Source organism: Ipomoea nil, unplaced genomic scaffold (genome assembly GCF_001879475.1).
Source record: "Ipomoea nil cultivar Tokyo-kokei standard unplaced genomic scaffold, Asagao_1.1 scaffold0317, whole genome shotgun sequence".
Taxonomy (NCBI): domain Eukaryota; kingdom Viridiplantae; phylum Streptophyta; class Magnoliopsida; order Solanales; family Convolvulaceae; genus Ipomoea; species Ipomoea nil.
In genome coordinates this window covers 2921744-2937878 of record NW_017616745.1, presented here as the reverse complement: position 1 = coordinate 2937878, position 16135 = coordinate 2921744, and the positions used below count along the sequence as shown (strand labels likewise).

The following is a 16135-nucleotide window of genomic DNA, read 5'->3' as shown; positions in this document are numbered from 1 at the left end:
ATCCCGTCAAATTAATTATTTTTAAAAAAATAAATTTAAAAAATAATTTTTTTTTTAAATTTTTTTTTAAAAAAACACTCCGACGGGAGACAACCGTCTCCGGCCAGTTTCTTCGTCTCCATGGCCAGTTTCTTCGTCTCCGACAGTGGAGATGAAGGGTTTCTTTGTCTCCACTGCCGGAGACGAAGAGTTTCTTTGTCTCCAGCCATGGAGAAGAAGAAACTCTTCGTCTCCGGCTGTGGAGACGAAGAAATCGGCCGGAGACGACCGGTCCTGTTTTTTTTTTTTTTTTTAATTTAAATAATTAATTTTAAAAATTTATTTTTTAAAAAATAATTTATTTGGAAGGATGACCTGTTGACTTGTTGGAAACCTTCAAATTGGAAGAATTGTTTAAAATTGATTAGTTTAAGGACTCAATTGTTGACTTTTTAGGTTCAGTGGCCTAATTGAATTATTGTGTACAGTTGGATGGCCTATTTGACCCTTATTCCTAATTTTTTTTATTGACTCAATTGATAAGATTAAAATGTTATACTTTTTCATACTTGTAAAAGAGATTGATGAATATTGAATTTTTTATTTTATGTATTTACTAATTACTAGTGTAAATTATTTTGTTGAGTGTATCCAATGTTTCCATTGTCGGACAGAATGACTGATTCATTGGTTAAATTGTAATATTATTTAGTCTGACAATGTGACATTATTTAAATTTGTTAGTCCATAAATAAAAGTTGAATACTTTATACTAAAACATTAATTTGTGACCACTTTATTTAACTACACACACATATATACACGATATGTCCTTTCGACGCTTAGAACGCTTGATAAAAAAACCAGCCATGTAGACTACCTGGACAACACGGACACACCGGCACCGAAGAGGACCGAGCTCGCCAAGCCGGAGAAGACCGTCTACCCTTGCGTCGCTGAGAAGAGAACAAACTGAAGAGACACACGGAAGGCGAGAGAAAGAATATTGAAAACAATTTAAGACCAAAAATAAAACTAAAATCCCTATACAAACGGCGAAAATATTAAATGGGAAGAAATAAAGCCAGTGACAAAAGACCAAAATAATCCTGCCTACACAACAACTCATCCGCACGTGGGGTTTTAAGTGACAAATCTGAAACGTTGAAATTTACAAATATACGAATAAGATGAAGCCTCACAATCTCACATGACAAGAGGGTCTCATTAGATCCAATATATATATATATATATTCTAGGCCCAACGTAAGATAACATCTATATATTTTAAACCCAAAGCTCGCATGTATATATTTTAGGCCCAACACAATAACCCGGCCCAACACAATAAAATACGCAAATTATGCCATGGAATCGTGTTCACCGAGAATGGTGAACACAAGGCAAAACGACGTCGTTTTTAGGCCGAAAAAAAAAAATTCGCGGATGTGGAGTTAACGGCGCGCGTTTGATCAAATTATGAATTTTCTGTTATGAGATTATGAATTTTATGAAAATTCATAATCTCATAACAGAAAATTCATAATCGCATAACAGAAAATTCATAATCTCACAACTGAAAATTCATAATCTCACAACTGAAAATTCATAATCTTATAACAGAAAATTCATAATCTCATGGTTCCAAAGTGAATGTGCAGACATGGATTCATAATTTATGAATGTCCGTGATTTCGGACGGGAATGTGTAGGCATAGTTCCAAAGTGAATGTGCAGGCATGAATTCATAATTTATGAATGTCCGAAATTATGAATGTAATGAAAATTCATAATCTCATAACAGAAAATTCATAATCGTATAACAGAAAATTCATAATCTCATAACTGAAAATTCATAATCTCATAACAGAAAATTCATAATCTTATAACAGAAAATTCATAATCTCATGGTTCCAAAGTGAATGTGTAGGCATGGTTCCAAAGTGAATGTGCAGGCATGGATTCATAATTTATGAATGTCCGTGATTTTGGACGGGAATGTGTAGGCATGGTTCTAAAGTGAATGTGCAGGCACGAATTCATAATTTATGAATGTCCAAAATCTTTGTTCACCTCAAATTAAAGTGAAACCGCAAAATGTGAAAATAAAGAAGAAAAGTCACACAATTAATTAAAAAATAATAATAATAACGGTGTACTAATACCGTTGGAACCGTGTTCACCATGAATGGTGAACACGGTTCCATGGCATAACGTCCCAATAAAATACTTTGCTCATATCTTTCAACAAAGTCATTTTTCTTTTGCCTTCTAGATTCATCATCCATGCTTTTTAACCTAAGAGATCTTATTTTAAATTTATTTTCACAACTTTAATGTCAATAAGAAATTAAAATACGCAAGTTCGTAATCAAAGGAGAAGCTTTATTTTATTCATAGCGATTAAATAATGTTAATGACATTCGAAATTCAAATATATTACAAATTTTATAAAGCATTGTGTTATTAAATACCACATAAAATTTGAAATTTTAACACTAAATAAATCAAATTTACTATTAATATGGAAGATATTAAATACATATTTTTAAATGAGTTAATACCCAAAATCGTCCTCGACTATAGTGGTTTTTCTCAATTTCGTCCTAAACGACTTTGGTGACCTAATATCGTCCCAGACTTTTGTGTTATTACTCAAAATTGTCCTCCGTTATCTAATCCGTCAAATGGGTGTTAAGTATAGGGTTAAATATGTAATTTAAATTTTGGTCTTCTAGGTCTTCTTATTTCACCGCGACAACATGTTAACAAAAAATTGACCGAGAATTTCCAACCTTGCGACTACGGTCTGCTCAAGTAATAATTCCCTCATGAAATTCGCCAAGTAAATTCGTCAATCTGTGTTTATCAAATTCGTTAATCTCTGTTTATCAATTTCGCCTTTCTGTGTTCATGGGTTTATCAATTTCGCCAGGTAAATTCGCCCAAAGAAAACCCTAAAGAAGCAAAGCAAATTTCTTCCCTACATTGCAATGGATTCAAGACGACGGAAAATGGGGGAATGCACTCCGAAATATGGTAAGAATTTTGGTTTCTGTGAGCTTATATATGAATATGTATGTACTGCCAAAGCAGAAATTATTATTCAATGAATTTATTGTGGAAAGTGAAGCATAAATTAAAGCACATGTATGTAATTATGTTTAGAGTAACAGTCGTGCACTTTAAAATTTTCATAGTTATGCATTGACAGTGAGAATGATGCCAAATTTACAGGATTACAAATGACAATAATACATGCGTGTTTATATTCATTCAATTGCAGTGTAGGGACCACATCTATTGGGATATACTGTCAAATTTGTGTGAATGAGCAGTGTAAAGCATATATATGTTGTAATGTTGGGGACCACATGTCTCCATATTTATGTATTGTATCTATATTTGTATTGTATTAAATGTACTGTGTCTTGAAACAGGTGAAAAAAATGAATATTTTACACTTATGTTGAGACATGGTGGAAGGATTAATCATGGACCAAAATCACAATATATAGGTGGGTGGACAGACTATTGGGACTATATGTCGGTTGATGAGTGGGGGATGATTACTCTAAGAGAAAAAGTAGAGGAGTTAGGGTATGATCCTCTACAAACAAAATTGCTTAGCAATGGTATTGGTGGTTTGTTTGAGTTACATTCAGATAGTGAAATATGGCCTTTAGTTAACTCTCTTTGTGTTGGTAAGCCTAGAGAGTTGGAGATATGTGTAGTAAAGTCAGAGTTCACAGAAGCATCTAACATAGGAAGTGATATTGAAGAACATGATGTGGAGTCTAACACTGATGGAAGTGATGAGGATTATGAGGATGAAGTGCTAGAAGAATTTTATGACTCTGATTATGATTTCGTTGAAGGGAAGAAAGATGATAGAGAGTTTGATAAATATGTTGATGTAACAGTGGAATATGGTGGTGTACAAACAAGTCCAGTGGCTGAACATGGAGTAGAGGGTGCTAATGAAGTTAATGATGGAGTAGAGGGTGCTATAGTAGTTGCTGATGGATTAGATTTATCTGATGAAAATGTAGTCAGTGATGGTGATAATGATGAACACAAGTGGCCTATTTTTAGAGCAAAAACTGACATGGAAAACCCCATCTTTTGCATAGGATTAACCTTTGCTAGTAGAGAAGAATTTAAAGAAGCTATACAGAATTATGGGATTAAGAATGGGAAACATCTGAAATTTGAAAAGATTGACAAATTGAGAGTGACAGTGAGCTGCAAACAAGAAGGCTGCCCTTGGAGAATCAACTGCAGAAAGTTAAAGAACACATTCACATGGAGAGTTTTAAGTTATAATGAGAAGCATGAAGGTTGTGGGTGGGTATACGAGAACAATATGATCACTGCAACCAAGGCTGCTAAAAGATGGAAAAATGAAATTAGGCACAATAGTGATTGGAACATTGTGGAGTTTCAAAATAAGGTTAAAGCTGATGACAAATTCAGTCTAACAATTAGACAATGTTATAAAGCAATGACACTAGCAAGGGGTGACATAAAGGGTGAACAAGAGGAACAATTTAAAAAGTTGTGGAGCTACTATCATGAAATTCAAAAAACTAACCCTATGTCAAATTGCATTGTAAAACCAAGTGAATACGAGGAACCTGGAGGCAAAAAAAGATTTTTGAGGTTTTACATGTGTTGGGAGGCATGTATGGAAGGTCATAAATATTGTAGGCCTATTATAGGATTTGATGGGTGTCACTTAAAGGCAAAAACTGGGGGCCAAATACTGACAGCTGTTGGGATAGATCCAAATGACAGCATTTTTCCTTTGGCTTATGCAATTGTTGAAGGGGAAAACAAAGAATCTTGGACTTGGTTTTTGAAACTACTTAAGAAAGACTTGGACTTGGTGAATCACAGTAACTTGACTTTAATTTCAGACAAACAAAAAGGGTTAATCCCTGCATTTGAAGAAGTGTTTCCAGAAGCTATTCACAGATTTTGTGTGAGGCACTTATATGGTAATCTCAGGGTAGCAGGGTTCCATGGCAAAGCAATTAAAGATGCTCTCTGGACAGCAGCTAGAGCAACAACTGTGAACAGCTTCACTAGAGCAATGAGGAATATTCATCAATTAGATGTAGATGCATTTCAATGGTTATCTGACAAGCATCCAAGTGAATGGTCAAGGTCTCATTTTACTACTTCTGCACAATGTGATGTTTTGGTTAACAATATATGTGAGTGCTTTAATGCAATGATTTTGAATGCAAGGAAGCTGCCACTTATACCATGCCTTGAGGCTTTGAGAAATCACTTAATGCCTAGGTTCTTCAACAATAGAAAGAAAGCTGCTAATGAATGGAAGTCTACAATATGTCCTAGAATTATGGAGAAAATTGCAGTTAATGAAGAGGCAGCTGCAAGTTATTTATGTACTCAATGTGATGAGGATTTGTTTGAAGTTAGAGGGATGTGGGAGGATGGTCAACAAGTTGATTTGAGAAAAAGGTCATGTAGTTGCAGAAGATGGGAACTAACAGGAATTCCTTGCAAGCATGCAATTAGGGCAATTTGGTTGAAGAAATTACAAGTCATCAACTTTGTTAGCCCAATGTATTCTACAGAATGTTATTTGAAAGCTTATGCAGGTTCTATTAACCCTATGGCTGGGCCAGATGAGTGGCCAATTACAGATAGAGAACCACTACTACCCCCATTGTACACATCATGTAAGGCAGGTAGACCAAGAAAGTTAAGGAAAAAAAGTGCAGGAGAAGTAAGCAAAACACCAAGAAATTTGACAACAGTGCAAAGGAGTAAAATAAAACTGCATTGTACCAAATGTAAGCAGCCAGGCCATAATGCAAGGAGGTGTCCAACAGATCCTGCCATCAAAGAAAGATTGGTAAGTTCTCAATAAATTCCTAACTGTATTTAATTCTTTATTGTTTATTACTGTTGGTAAAATCAAACTGCATTCTTTATTGTTTATTACTGTTTGTAGCTCAATCCAAAGAAGAGGATTAGAACAAAGAAAATTCCTCAACCAGTGAGAGAAGCAACCAATGAACTAGTGGTAGAAGCAGTTAGAGAAGAAGTGAATGAACCAGTGAGAGCAGTTGTGTTTGAACCAGTGGTAGAAGCTGCCAATGAGCCAGTGATAGAAGCCAGCCAATGAACCAGTGATAGAAGCAGAAGTGATTGCAGTTATGGAAATCAGGATGAACCATTAGAAATTGATTACGTAGTTAAGTAGTTGTATTTTGTATAAGAGACCCTTATATTGTTTTGATAAACAATGAGATTAGTCATCTCAATGCTATAACAGTAATGAATATTTGTGTTTTGCATATCAGGTTCTAGTAATGAATTTCTCCACAGACTGAATTTACTACACTTTATTGTGTTTGAATTTACTGTTGTTTGTTCCAATCTTTGAATGTACTGCTGCAATCTCTCTACTTTAGCTTGTTCCATATAAGGTTGTTCTGTTCTATGGATTACACAGGCTGTTTTGCAGTAAATTTACTGTGTAATTTACTACTGAATTTACAGGGTTATTTTATTCTGTAATTGTACCATAGTGGTTTGCAGTAATGATCTGTGTGTGTTTTTTTGTTTCACATTAGAACTACAAATGCAAATCACATTTATATAAATTGTAAACAGTCTGCAAATGACTTAAAGTTCACATATATATTAATATGCCTGCTGCAAATTAACTTACATTAATTCAATCTAAGTTGAGTAAAACTAGTCTCTTTTTCTCCAAAACTCCCCACCCCTATTACAAGTTGAATATATATCATAGCACACAACACTAATACCACTACCAACACAAATTTCACATTACACTAGGAGTCATTGACAGCTTCTTGAATCCTTGCATTTAGCCTCTTAATTTCTTCCTCCTTTCTATTGATATTCTTTAATAGACCCGGTATTATTTTCTTCGACCTCGAGCATATAGGAGGATCATACCAGTCCATGAAATACATCAGTTGGCCTTTTATTTGGAGCTAGCTTTTTCTTGTCAGCCCTCTTTTCTTTCTTGGAATCTGCTCACTTTTTGTTCTTCACAGGATCTGGCTTACCACTTCTGTCATTAAAGGGGTCCTCAAGTGTAGGTAGGCTAAAACACATGCCCTGTTGATTTAGAATAGACTAAATTTCCAAGTCAAGAGAAGTAATCATGAACAACAGAGGTAGGGATAAATTCCATCATGTACCACATCCATCATTTATGCAAAAATTTGTTAACAAGCAATGAGAATAACACAAAAGAAAATGCTGAAATATATTGCAAAATCTTATTAGTTTTTAACCAGCAAGTACAAAATATGATATTGAAATACATTTCTCACAACTTAAATCGATAATCAAAAATATATTTCTTATTCCAAGGAACAGGAATAAAAACAATGCATAAAACCTAGTCATTCTTCAAGCTAAAGAAAACATTTTAAGAAGAATCCACCATATCAACCAGAAAGCAATTTGCAAAGTTATACCCTCATAGATTCTAACTCACCTCAACTAAAAGCTTTAATCCCAAGTTAGATGTAATCTGCTGTGAGATTCAATTTCCATTTTCCACATCCAACTCTCATTAGCACAAGCTCATATTTAAACCCTGGCACTAGCACGTTCACAATGAATTCATTGAACACTGATTTATGCTTTAACAGTACATACATATTCATATATAAGCTCACACAAGCCAAAATTCTTACCATATTTCGGAGTGCATTCGCCCCTTTTCCGTCGTCTTGAATCCATTGCAATGTAGGGAAGAAATTTGCTTTGCTTCCTTAGGGTTTTCTTTGGGCGAATTTACCTGGCGAAATTGATAAACCCATGAACACAGAAAGGCGAAATTGATAAACAGAGATTGAAGAATTTGATAAACAAAGATTGACGAATTTACTTGGCGAATTTCTGGGGAATTATTGCTTGAGCAGACATAGTCGCAAGGTTGGAAATTCTTAATCAAAATATTTTTTACCCTGTTGTTGGCGCGGTGAAATAAGAAGGCCTAGAAGACCAAAATTAAAATTACATATTTAACCTTGTACTTAACACCCATTTGACGGATTAGATAACGGAGGACAATTTTGAGTAATAACACAAAAGTCTGGGACGATATTAGGTCACCAAAGTCGTTTAGGACGAAATTGAGAAAAACCACTATAGTCGAGGACAATTTTGAGTATTAACTCTATTTTTAAATATATTATTACTAACAAATTTGAGTGATTTATGAAAGAATGACTAAAAGTGAAAGAGTTAATTCCAGTAATGGTGCCCTGAGTATGTTGATTTTTCACATTTAGTCCCCATCTTTTAATTTGGACAATTTAACCATCCAACTATTAAATTTTTTCCAATTGAGGTCCTTCCGTCAAGTGATGGTTAAGTGGGTGTCAATTTGAGGGATAAAATCGTCTTTTCCTTACTCGGCGTATAAATCTGAACCAGAATTTATAAAACAAACATCCTTTGACTCCTTCCATTGAGGAAACTGGGATTATCTCTGGGCGAACCACAAGCAACTGCAAATAGAAAATGGAATTCATTCCAATTCTCATTTCTCAACAAGCTATATTTTAAGCATCTATAATTTCCTATTCATATGTTCACTTAGCATATGATTAGATGAATAACAGCAACTTAAGGGGATAATCAAACTAAAAATTTATAGAGAATAAACTAAAAACTGTAAAAAGTGATACCTCGCCATACCAGACCTCCAAATTCTTGATCTGCTCTGTCCCACTGCTTATTCACTTCCCCGTTTTGATTTTCACCTCCCAATTTAACGACTTTGATGTTGTCACCGATCTGGTTCAGATCGAAAGAACTCCGTTTTACAGCTTTGGGTTATCTGAGCTGATTTAAGAAAACCCATGCGCAAAATTTGATTAAATTTCAAGAATTTGGAGTAAATAAATTGTATGTGTATTTATTTCGCGTATACATAGTGGGAACGAAGATGATTTATATGCTGGGTAAGAAAAAGACGATTTTATCCCTCGAATTAACACCCACTTAACCAGCACTTGACAGAAGGACCTCAATTGAAAAAAATTTAATAGTCGAATGGTTAAATTGTCCAAATTAAAAGACGGAAACTAAATGTGAAAAATCAACATATTCAGAGGACTATTGCTGAAATTAACTCAAAGTGAAATGATATCTATAAGGAAAAATTGTAAAAAATGCCCCTCTATAATTGACCAATTATCAATGTCGCCCCTGAATTATGAATGGTGTAAATGTTGCCCCTCAATTATCAAAATGGTGCACATATAGCCCATCCCGTAACAGACCTGTGAGTCCACGTTAGTCTACACTGTTTAGTTGGGGTAATTAAGTAATTTACTTATTTTTTCCTTTTTCTTTTTATATTTTCCCTTTCCCCTCCTCATTTGAGACCATCGTTGATTGAAAAACTGACAGGTCCTGGTGTCGAAGCGGAGGTTTGAGCAGCCGGTGGATGTGGAGGAGGAGGAGCAGCTTCCTCTTCCTTTTTCGGATCCTCTGGCGGCTAATCTTCCTTCTTCTTCAATTCCTAAATTTCCTACTTCTTTTCCCCGATCTTCCTGATCTGTTCCTTCTTCCTGATCTGTTCCTTCTTGTACCCGTCCGCGGCCGGTGGACTCCCCTCTTCTACCTTTTCCGGCGGCTTATCCTCCGCCGGCGCCTCCGTCTTATCTTCCGGAGGCGGCGGCACCGCTTCCTCGTCCACGTACCAAACCTTAACCCCGATCTCGCCCTTAATCTGTGAGAAAACGATGCGCTTCTCTAAAGAATAGTAAACCAGCGCCTCCGATCCCTCCTGTAGAAAACTAATCCGGGCAATCTTAATCTTCCCACTGCGGGTTCAGATCCCGAAACTTAGTCGCCACTCTTCCCACTGCGGGTTCAGATCTCGAAACTTAGTCGTGGTCCGTTGTTGCTGGCCGTCGAAATCCACCAGAACATAGGCACTGGCGGTGTCCTGCCCATCCTTAGGCATCAAATTCTTCGCGTTACATATCTCCACAATGAGCTTTCTGCTGCGAATCTGCTCCGCCGCCATTACGGTTTCAAAATCCACCAAAGAGTATATGAACAACGAAAAACGTTTCAATTACTTGTGGCGTATGAGAGGAATTTACAGAGAAAAAAAAAATGGCGAAAGTGAGTTGGTGAAGTGGGTGATGGTTCCACTCATACTTAAAGAGAAAAGGTAAAACGACGCTCCCTTCAATGGCGATGGTCTGAGGAGGGGAAATGGAAAATATAAAAAGAAAAAGGAAAAAAAAAAGTAAATTACTTAATTACCCCCAACTAAACGGTGTAGACTAACGTTGACTCACCGGTCCGTTACGGGAAGGGTTATATATGCACCATTTTGATAATTGAGGGGCAACATTTACATCATTCATAATTCAGGGACGACATTGATAATTGGTCAATTATAGAGGGGCATTTTTTTACAATTTTCCCTATCTATAAATTTAAAATTCATCAAACAAAGAGTGGTTGAGAAGATTGTAATCATTGTATGTTGAATAGATGGAATACTCTTATGTTTTAAGTTCATTTAAATCGATGTCTTACAAAATACTTTGTGCTCTGTTGACACTTTCGTAACTCTTCTTGATCGAACCTTAATCACATGATCGAACTTCCTATTGTGGAGTATTAACTCTTTAAGCTGAAACAACTAGAGAAAATATAGAACATATATTATTTTCTAATATAGTCAATACTACTAAAAAAAAAAAAATTGATTTCTTTACGATAACCATGCAACAATAATATGGTTAGTGAAAAAAATAAATTAACTCCATGTTTTACGTGGAAAAGATTCCCTATTATAACCACCGAAGCAGTTGCAATTTCCCTCCAAAATTCTGTTGAAAAGCTTTAAACAGAACACAAGAAACTCCCGAGATCGCCATTTCTGATTTCTCTCTCCATCATCGCTGAAGAATTCTGCAACCTGCAAATCGTTGAAGATCAAACGCGATAAGTTCTAGTTCGCCGGCAACCACGAGCTAGAACTGGAAGTAGGATTTTATAGTACAAAGCTTCAACAACCTTCTCCCTTCAATAGTGCTATTTTTGTGGTAATAGATCCTGAATAAAAGCCACGTCTCTGACTGGCGGACAAGAGATCAGAGGAATTTTTCAGGCAGCTCCAAAAAATTAGGAGAGGAAATAAATAAGTGAAAATCCTTGTTTATTGAATGGTTTTTCCAACATACTTCGGCGGCAACCACGAGCTATAATCCGCAGGCGGCAACCACGAGCTATAATCCGCAGGCGGCAACCACGAGCTATAGTCCGCCGGAAACCACGAGCTATAATCCGCAGCAACCACGAGCTCTTGTTCGCCGGCAACCACGAGCTATAGTTCGCGGGCAACCACGAGCTGTAGTTCGCAGGCAACCACGAGCTGTAGTTCGCGGGAATCACGCACGGTGGACGATAGGTTCGTCAATCACAACCTCGAAGGCCCGACGCCCACCGTGGAATGGCTCCCGTACAGGGAGGAGCCGGAGGGGAAGCCTTATACTATCCAGAATCTGATCGTCGGAACTTGCGCGCCAGAGAATCAACAAAGCGGCCTTATGCTCGTTCAGGTTAAGCTGAGTCGCGCAGATTGGGATGGTGAAGAATCCAGTTCCTCTGCTGAGATCGGGATGGTACATACTGAATTCAATTCTTCTGTGATTTTTATTGCAATTCCTTTTGTTTTGCTTTGACCTAATTAATTATGTTGTATTAATTAAGAAAGCTGCAAAATATATATGTTGAGATCGATATATCAAATATAATATTATTTGCATAAATTATTAAATCATATACTCTGTACTTATCTAACTGTACTTTTGTTTTGAAACTTGAGAAAACATATACTCTGTACTTATCTTCAACTTCAAATGTATAGTAGTTTTGTTTTGAAAATTCATTTTCCTATAGTATCTTTAATTTTTCTTGCCTATTTTACAAATTTAGAGCTATTTGAGGTAATTCCCCTATTCATGTAACACGAAATATTTGTGTTGCAGACAAGAAGAGAGCAGAAAATAAATCATGATGGGGTAGTTAAACGGGCTCGTTACATGCCACAAAACCCAAGAATTGTTGCTACCAAGACAGGCAGTACTGAGGTTTTCATTTTTGATTGTACCAAACATCCATCAAAACCTCCCCAGGGGGGTGTTTGCGACCCTGATTTGAGGTTAACTGGTCACAAAGACAGAGGGCATTGCTTGTCCTGGAGTCGATTTAAGAACGGTCATTTGTTAAGTGGCTCAGAGGATGGTCAAGTTTGCTTGTGGGATATTAATGCCACTCCAAATGATAAGACACTTGAGGCTATGCGTATATATGATGTATGTATCAGAATTAACTATATATATATGCATCATGTGTTTTATGAACTTACTTTCACTTGCATAATCATTATGTATTTCACAATTTTGTGTGAGATTTTCCATTAATAAACATATCATTAAGATATCAAAATAGCTGTTTTGGTGATGTTCTAACAGATACAGCCTGGATGTGCTGAGGATGTAGCTTGGCATAAGAGGGATAGGAACTTATTTGGTTCAGTTGGAGAAGATAAACATCTACGTGTATGGGATATACGCACTCCGGCAATCAATCTTGTTCAATCTGTACTTTGTCATGATGCTAAGGTGAGTGTTTGAGTACAGAAATGGAGTCATACATATGTGTATCTTTCATTCAGATCTTTACAACTGAGTACATTGTAGAAATCAGTACTATATCTGGAATACATACATTAGTGTACTTGTTTGTTCAAACAGTGTATGTTCTTTAACTTTTATTGTTTTATTCTTTGTGACTACATTAGTTGATTTATGTAACTTTCTTAACATTATTTCTTTGTTGTTAATGCAGATTAACTCCCTGGCATTTTTGGGACCGATTGTAGCAACTGGATCTTCTGATGGGAAAGTCAAAGTGTTTGATCTGCGCAAGACTTCGCCTTACCTCCATGTCTTGGAATGTCCATTGCAGTAAGAGGCTATTCTACTTCCCATTTTCTTCTTGAGGAAACTTTGCTTTCTTTATCTCTCTGTAAATGAAAACAAGTATTAAAGGCTTTTCTGAACCTTGTGACAGGGAGGAGGTTGGCCATGTTAGGTGGAATCCCAAGCATGAGAATTTTATAGCTTCAAGTTCTGGCAGGAAGATTCTTGTTTATGATATTAGCAGGTATTTCTTCACTAGTGTTACATGGTGCATAGCTATATCTGTGAAGAATTCAAGAAATGAATGCATTGTTATATGAGTTTTTTACTTTTCTTGAAATTTCTGTGTCAAAAATGTCCCCAAATTCAAAGATAGATATACAGATCACAGATGCAAGAAGAAAACAGATGAGAGGTGTATGTATGTAATTGAGTCTTTTGGGTTTCTTGGCATCCAGGATGGGGAGCCCACAAACCAGTGAGGAGGCTAGTCGAGGACCCCCGGAGTTTGTGTTTGTTCGCTCTCGCCACACGGATAGCATTACAGACTTCTCATGGAGCCGAACCTACAACTTGGCTATCGCTAGTGTAGCCAAGGACAACAATCTACAGGTATGGGAGATGCGAGATCTCTTGTAATTTGTGAAGAAGAGGAATTGAAGATGATGATGAGAATTGAATTGAAGGCCCCATATATAGCTTCTTTTTCCAACTTTGGTTTTGTTAATTCTGAGCTCCAAAGTATTGTTTCTGGATGGTGTTACTATGGATTTACCAGACTTGTTTTAGCCTCAATTTGGCTCAGCTGAGACTCCTTCTATATGCATATTCTGTTACCAACTATTTTCATTCTTTGCTCAAATGCATATATGTGCATATAAACAATTTGTATTCATGTTCAATCAACAATTTCTTACTGTAGTGCTACCTGATGATGGTTGTGTTTGTAAGCCTTGAGTTAAGTCATTTATAGCTTATGAAAAGTTCATTAAGCTATCATTAGTCACTAATCACCCAGGACTTAATGAGTCAAATCTTTGACACATTAATCAAATATCCAACCGGTCTCGCGGATTAAAACCCGTGACACACTTCCACACAAGTGTTACCCTATATATATATAGTTTCTTAATTGGAAAGCAATATATAGACTAGTTTTCAAATTTATAATTCTATTTTAAAAATGTTTTAAATATTTTCCCTATATATTTATTAACTAAATATATAAGTACAATAATTATATTAATTTTAAAAATAGTTGATTTTAAAAAAGGCTTATATGTTTTGCAGATTTTTTTTTTAAAATTACTTATAGAGAAACAAATTAAATTATAAATAATTTAAGTTAAGTCAAAATTTAATATTCTTTTAAGGCACTTGAAATTGTAGTGCTACTTGATTTTTTTGGGGTTTTTAGAATAGTTTAAAAAAAAAAAAAAAGGATGACTTTTAACTGATGGGTGGGTGGATTTTTTTAGGGTTGTTCTCCTGTAAGGGTAGGTTGTTGGAAGGAGTGATGAAAAAAAAAACTTAAAGAGATCTGCATCATGCGCGTTAGGTGCACTGATGCGTCCAGCTAGCGCGTAGAAACATTACTTTTTTTTTAATGTCTCTGTCAATTTTTTTCGTTAGTGTCAGCCCCCTCCCTTTTCTTTTCTTTTTTTTTTTTTTCCTTTTTTTCTTTATTTCTTGCCCAACTCTCTCTCTCTTAAATGACACATGTGCAAAATAGTGAAATGATATGGATACTTTAAGGATTATTCGAGAGTCTAGCCCAGGTCGGCCCAGGGGCAAGGGCATGCTGGGCCCCTGTCCAGGGCCCATCTCTAGAGGAGAACCCATAGGCCATAAGATATATATATATATATATATATATATATATATATATATATATATATATATATATATATATATATATATATTACTTAGTAAGTTAGTATATATTTAAAAAAAAAAAAACAAACTGATTAGTTGCAATCTGATTTCTGATCGAAGTTGAGAAGACGAAAGACGAAGAAAAGACGTCGCACACTCACCGCCTATGCAGCCCTCTGCCTCGCCGATCGCGCCTGTGCCACAACAACCGTTCAATTCTTCTCAATGGTAATAATGAAGTTATTAAAAGCTCAGAAGCCAAATAACAATGGGCAATCGACAATCTACTTCGACAATCGAACAAATAACATTTCTTCTCTGCAAATCGCCTTCGCCACTCTCTAGTTCGCCGGCCCGCCAGTTGCCACGTCTTCGCTTAATCGTCTTCGCAGCGCCTTCGTGGCTACACCTAATGCCCTAATCGCCTGCCTAATTGCAATTGCAATTTGCAAAGGTATTTTATGATTTGAGATGTTTTTTTTTTTTTTTTTTTTTTGAAAGCTATGATTTAGGAATTATGAATTTAGTTTACAGAATTGCATTACTAGGCCGTATTGTTGTGTTGTGTTGTAATTTTTGGAATTAGGAATTTGTCGAATTGCAGGTTAGGCAGATTAGCTTATTAGGAATTGTTCATTGTTCTAAAATTTTGATACTAATGCACTATAGTAAATTCAGTTTCACAATTCACACATTATGTTTCTTGAATTTTTGTTTGCTCAGCGATAAGAAGTAAGAAGTGTTACTTTCTAATTGAGCTAAATCCTGATCTTATTTGCTTTTAGTAGAAGATTTCTGGTACCAAATGTCCCCCTTGAAAATAGTATTTATGAGTTAACCTCTCCCTAAGAATGTCAAGGGGGTACATTGAAGTGCTTTCATCTTCAACATAGTCATGCTCTTTAGGACAACCTCTTTACTCCTGGGTCAGGTAGTTTTTGTCTGGTTTAGATAACCCCTACTTATGGTGTCTGTTCTACTTGAATCTACTATGTATTAGTGGTTTTGCTTGTAATCTGAAAATTTCGATAGAGTGTACTTGGTTTGGTTGTCCTCAGGACCGGTCCAAACATTTTAAATTTTAATTTTAATTTTTCATATCTGATCTTTAAAAAAATAAAAATAAAAAATACCCCGGACCTATAAAATGTTTGGACCGACCTTGAGTCTAGCACATGCTTTAAGAGTTGCTCTAGTAGACTAAGTTGATTTTATAGTGTAAATGTGTCCCTAGCTAAACAACTATGTTCTTTGAGTTATTAGATTCACCTAGTTATTGAGTTTTGACTTGGGATTAAGTC

General features: G+C 35.9%; 2 protein-coding genes across 2 annotated transcripts; both read left to right on the top strand.

The window, feature by feature from the left end:
• Positions 1-3523: 3523 nt before the first annotated feature.
• Positions 3524-6139, top strand: LOC109165835. Its single transcript, XM_019314790.1, has 2 exons — positions 3524-5866; positions 5966-6139. The coding sequence occupies exons 1-2, from the start codon at positions 3524-3526 to the stop codon at positions 6137-6139; spliced, it is 2517 nt and encodes an 838-aa protein (XP_019170335.1).
• A 5103-nt stretch (positions 6140-11242) lies between these two features.
• Positions 11243-13758, top strand: LOC109169410 (WD-40 repeat-containing protein MSI1-like). The gene is made up of 6 exons (XM_019318291.1): positions 11243-11657; positions 12024-12350; positions 12510-12659; positions 12886-13004; positions 13111-13203; positions 13418-13758. The coding sequence occupies exons 1-6, from the start codon at positions 11583-11585 to the stop codon at positions 13596-13598; spliced, it is 945 nt and encodes a 314-aa protein (XP_019173836.1). The 5' UTR covers positions 11243-11582; the 3' UTR covers positions 13599-13758.
• Positions 13759-16135: the final 2377 nt, after the last annotated feature.

Excerpts from the sequence above, each read along its gene's own strand:
- LOC109165835 (XM_019314790.1), top strand. The coding sequence starts at position 3,524 with ATGTCGGTTGATGAGTGGGGGATGATTACTCTAAGAGAAAAAGTAGAG. Across the intron at positions 5,867-5,965 it reads CTGCCATCAAAGAAAGATTG|CTCAATCCAAAGAAGAGGAT; the intron begins GTAAGTTCTCAA and ends TACTGTTTGTAG.
- LOC109169410 (XM_019318291.1), top strand. The coding sequence starts at position 11,583 with ATGCTCGTTCAGGTTAAGCTGAGTCGCGCAGATTGGGATGGTGAAGAA. Across the intron at positions 11,658-12,023 it reads CCTCTGCTGAGATCGGGATG|ACAAGAAGAGAGCAGAAAAT; the intron begins GTACATACTGAA and ends TTTGTGTTGCAG. Across the intron at positions 12,660-12,885 it reads TACTTTGTCATGATGCTAAG|ATTAACTCCCTGGCATTTTT; the intron begins GTGAGTGTTTGA and ends TTGTTAATGCAG.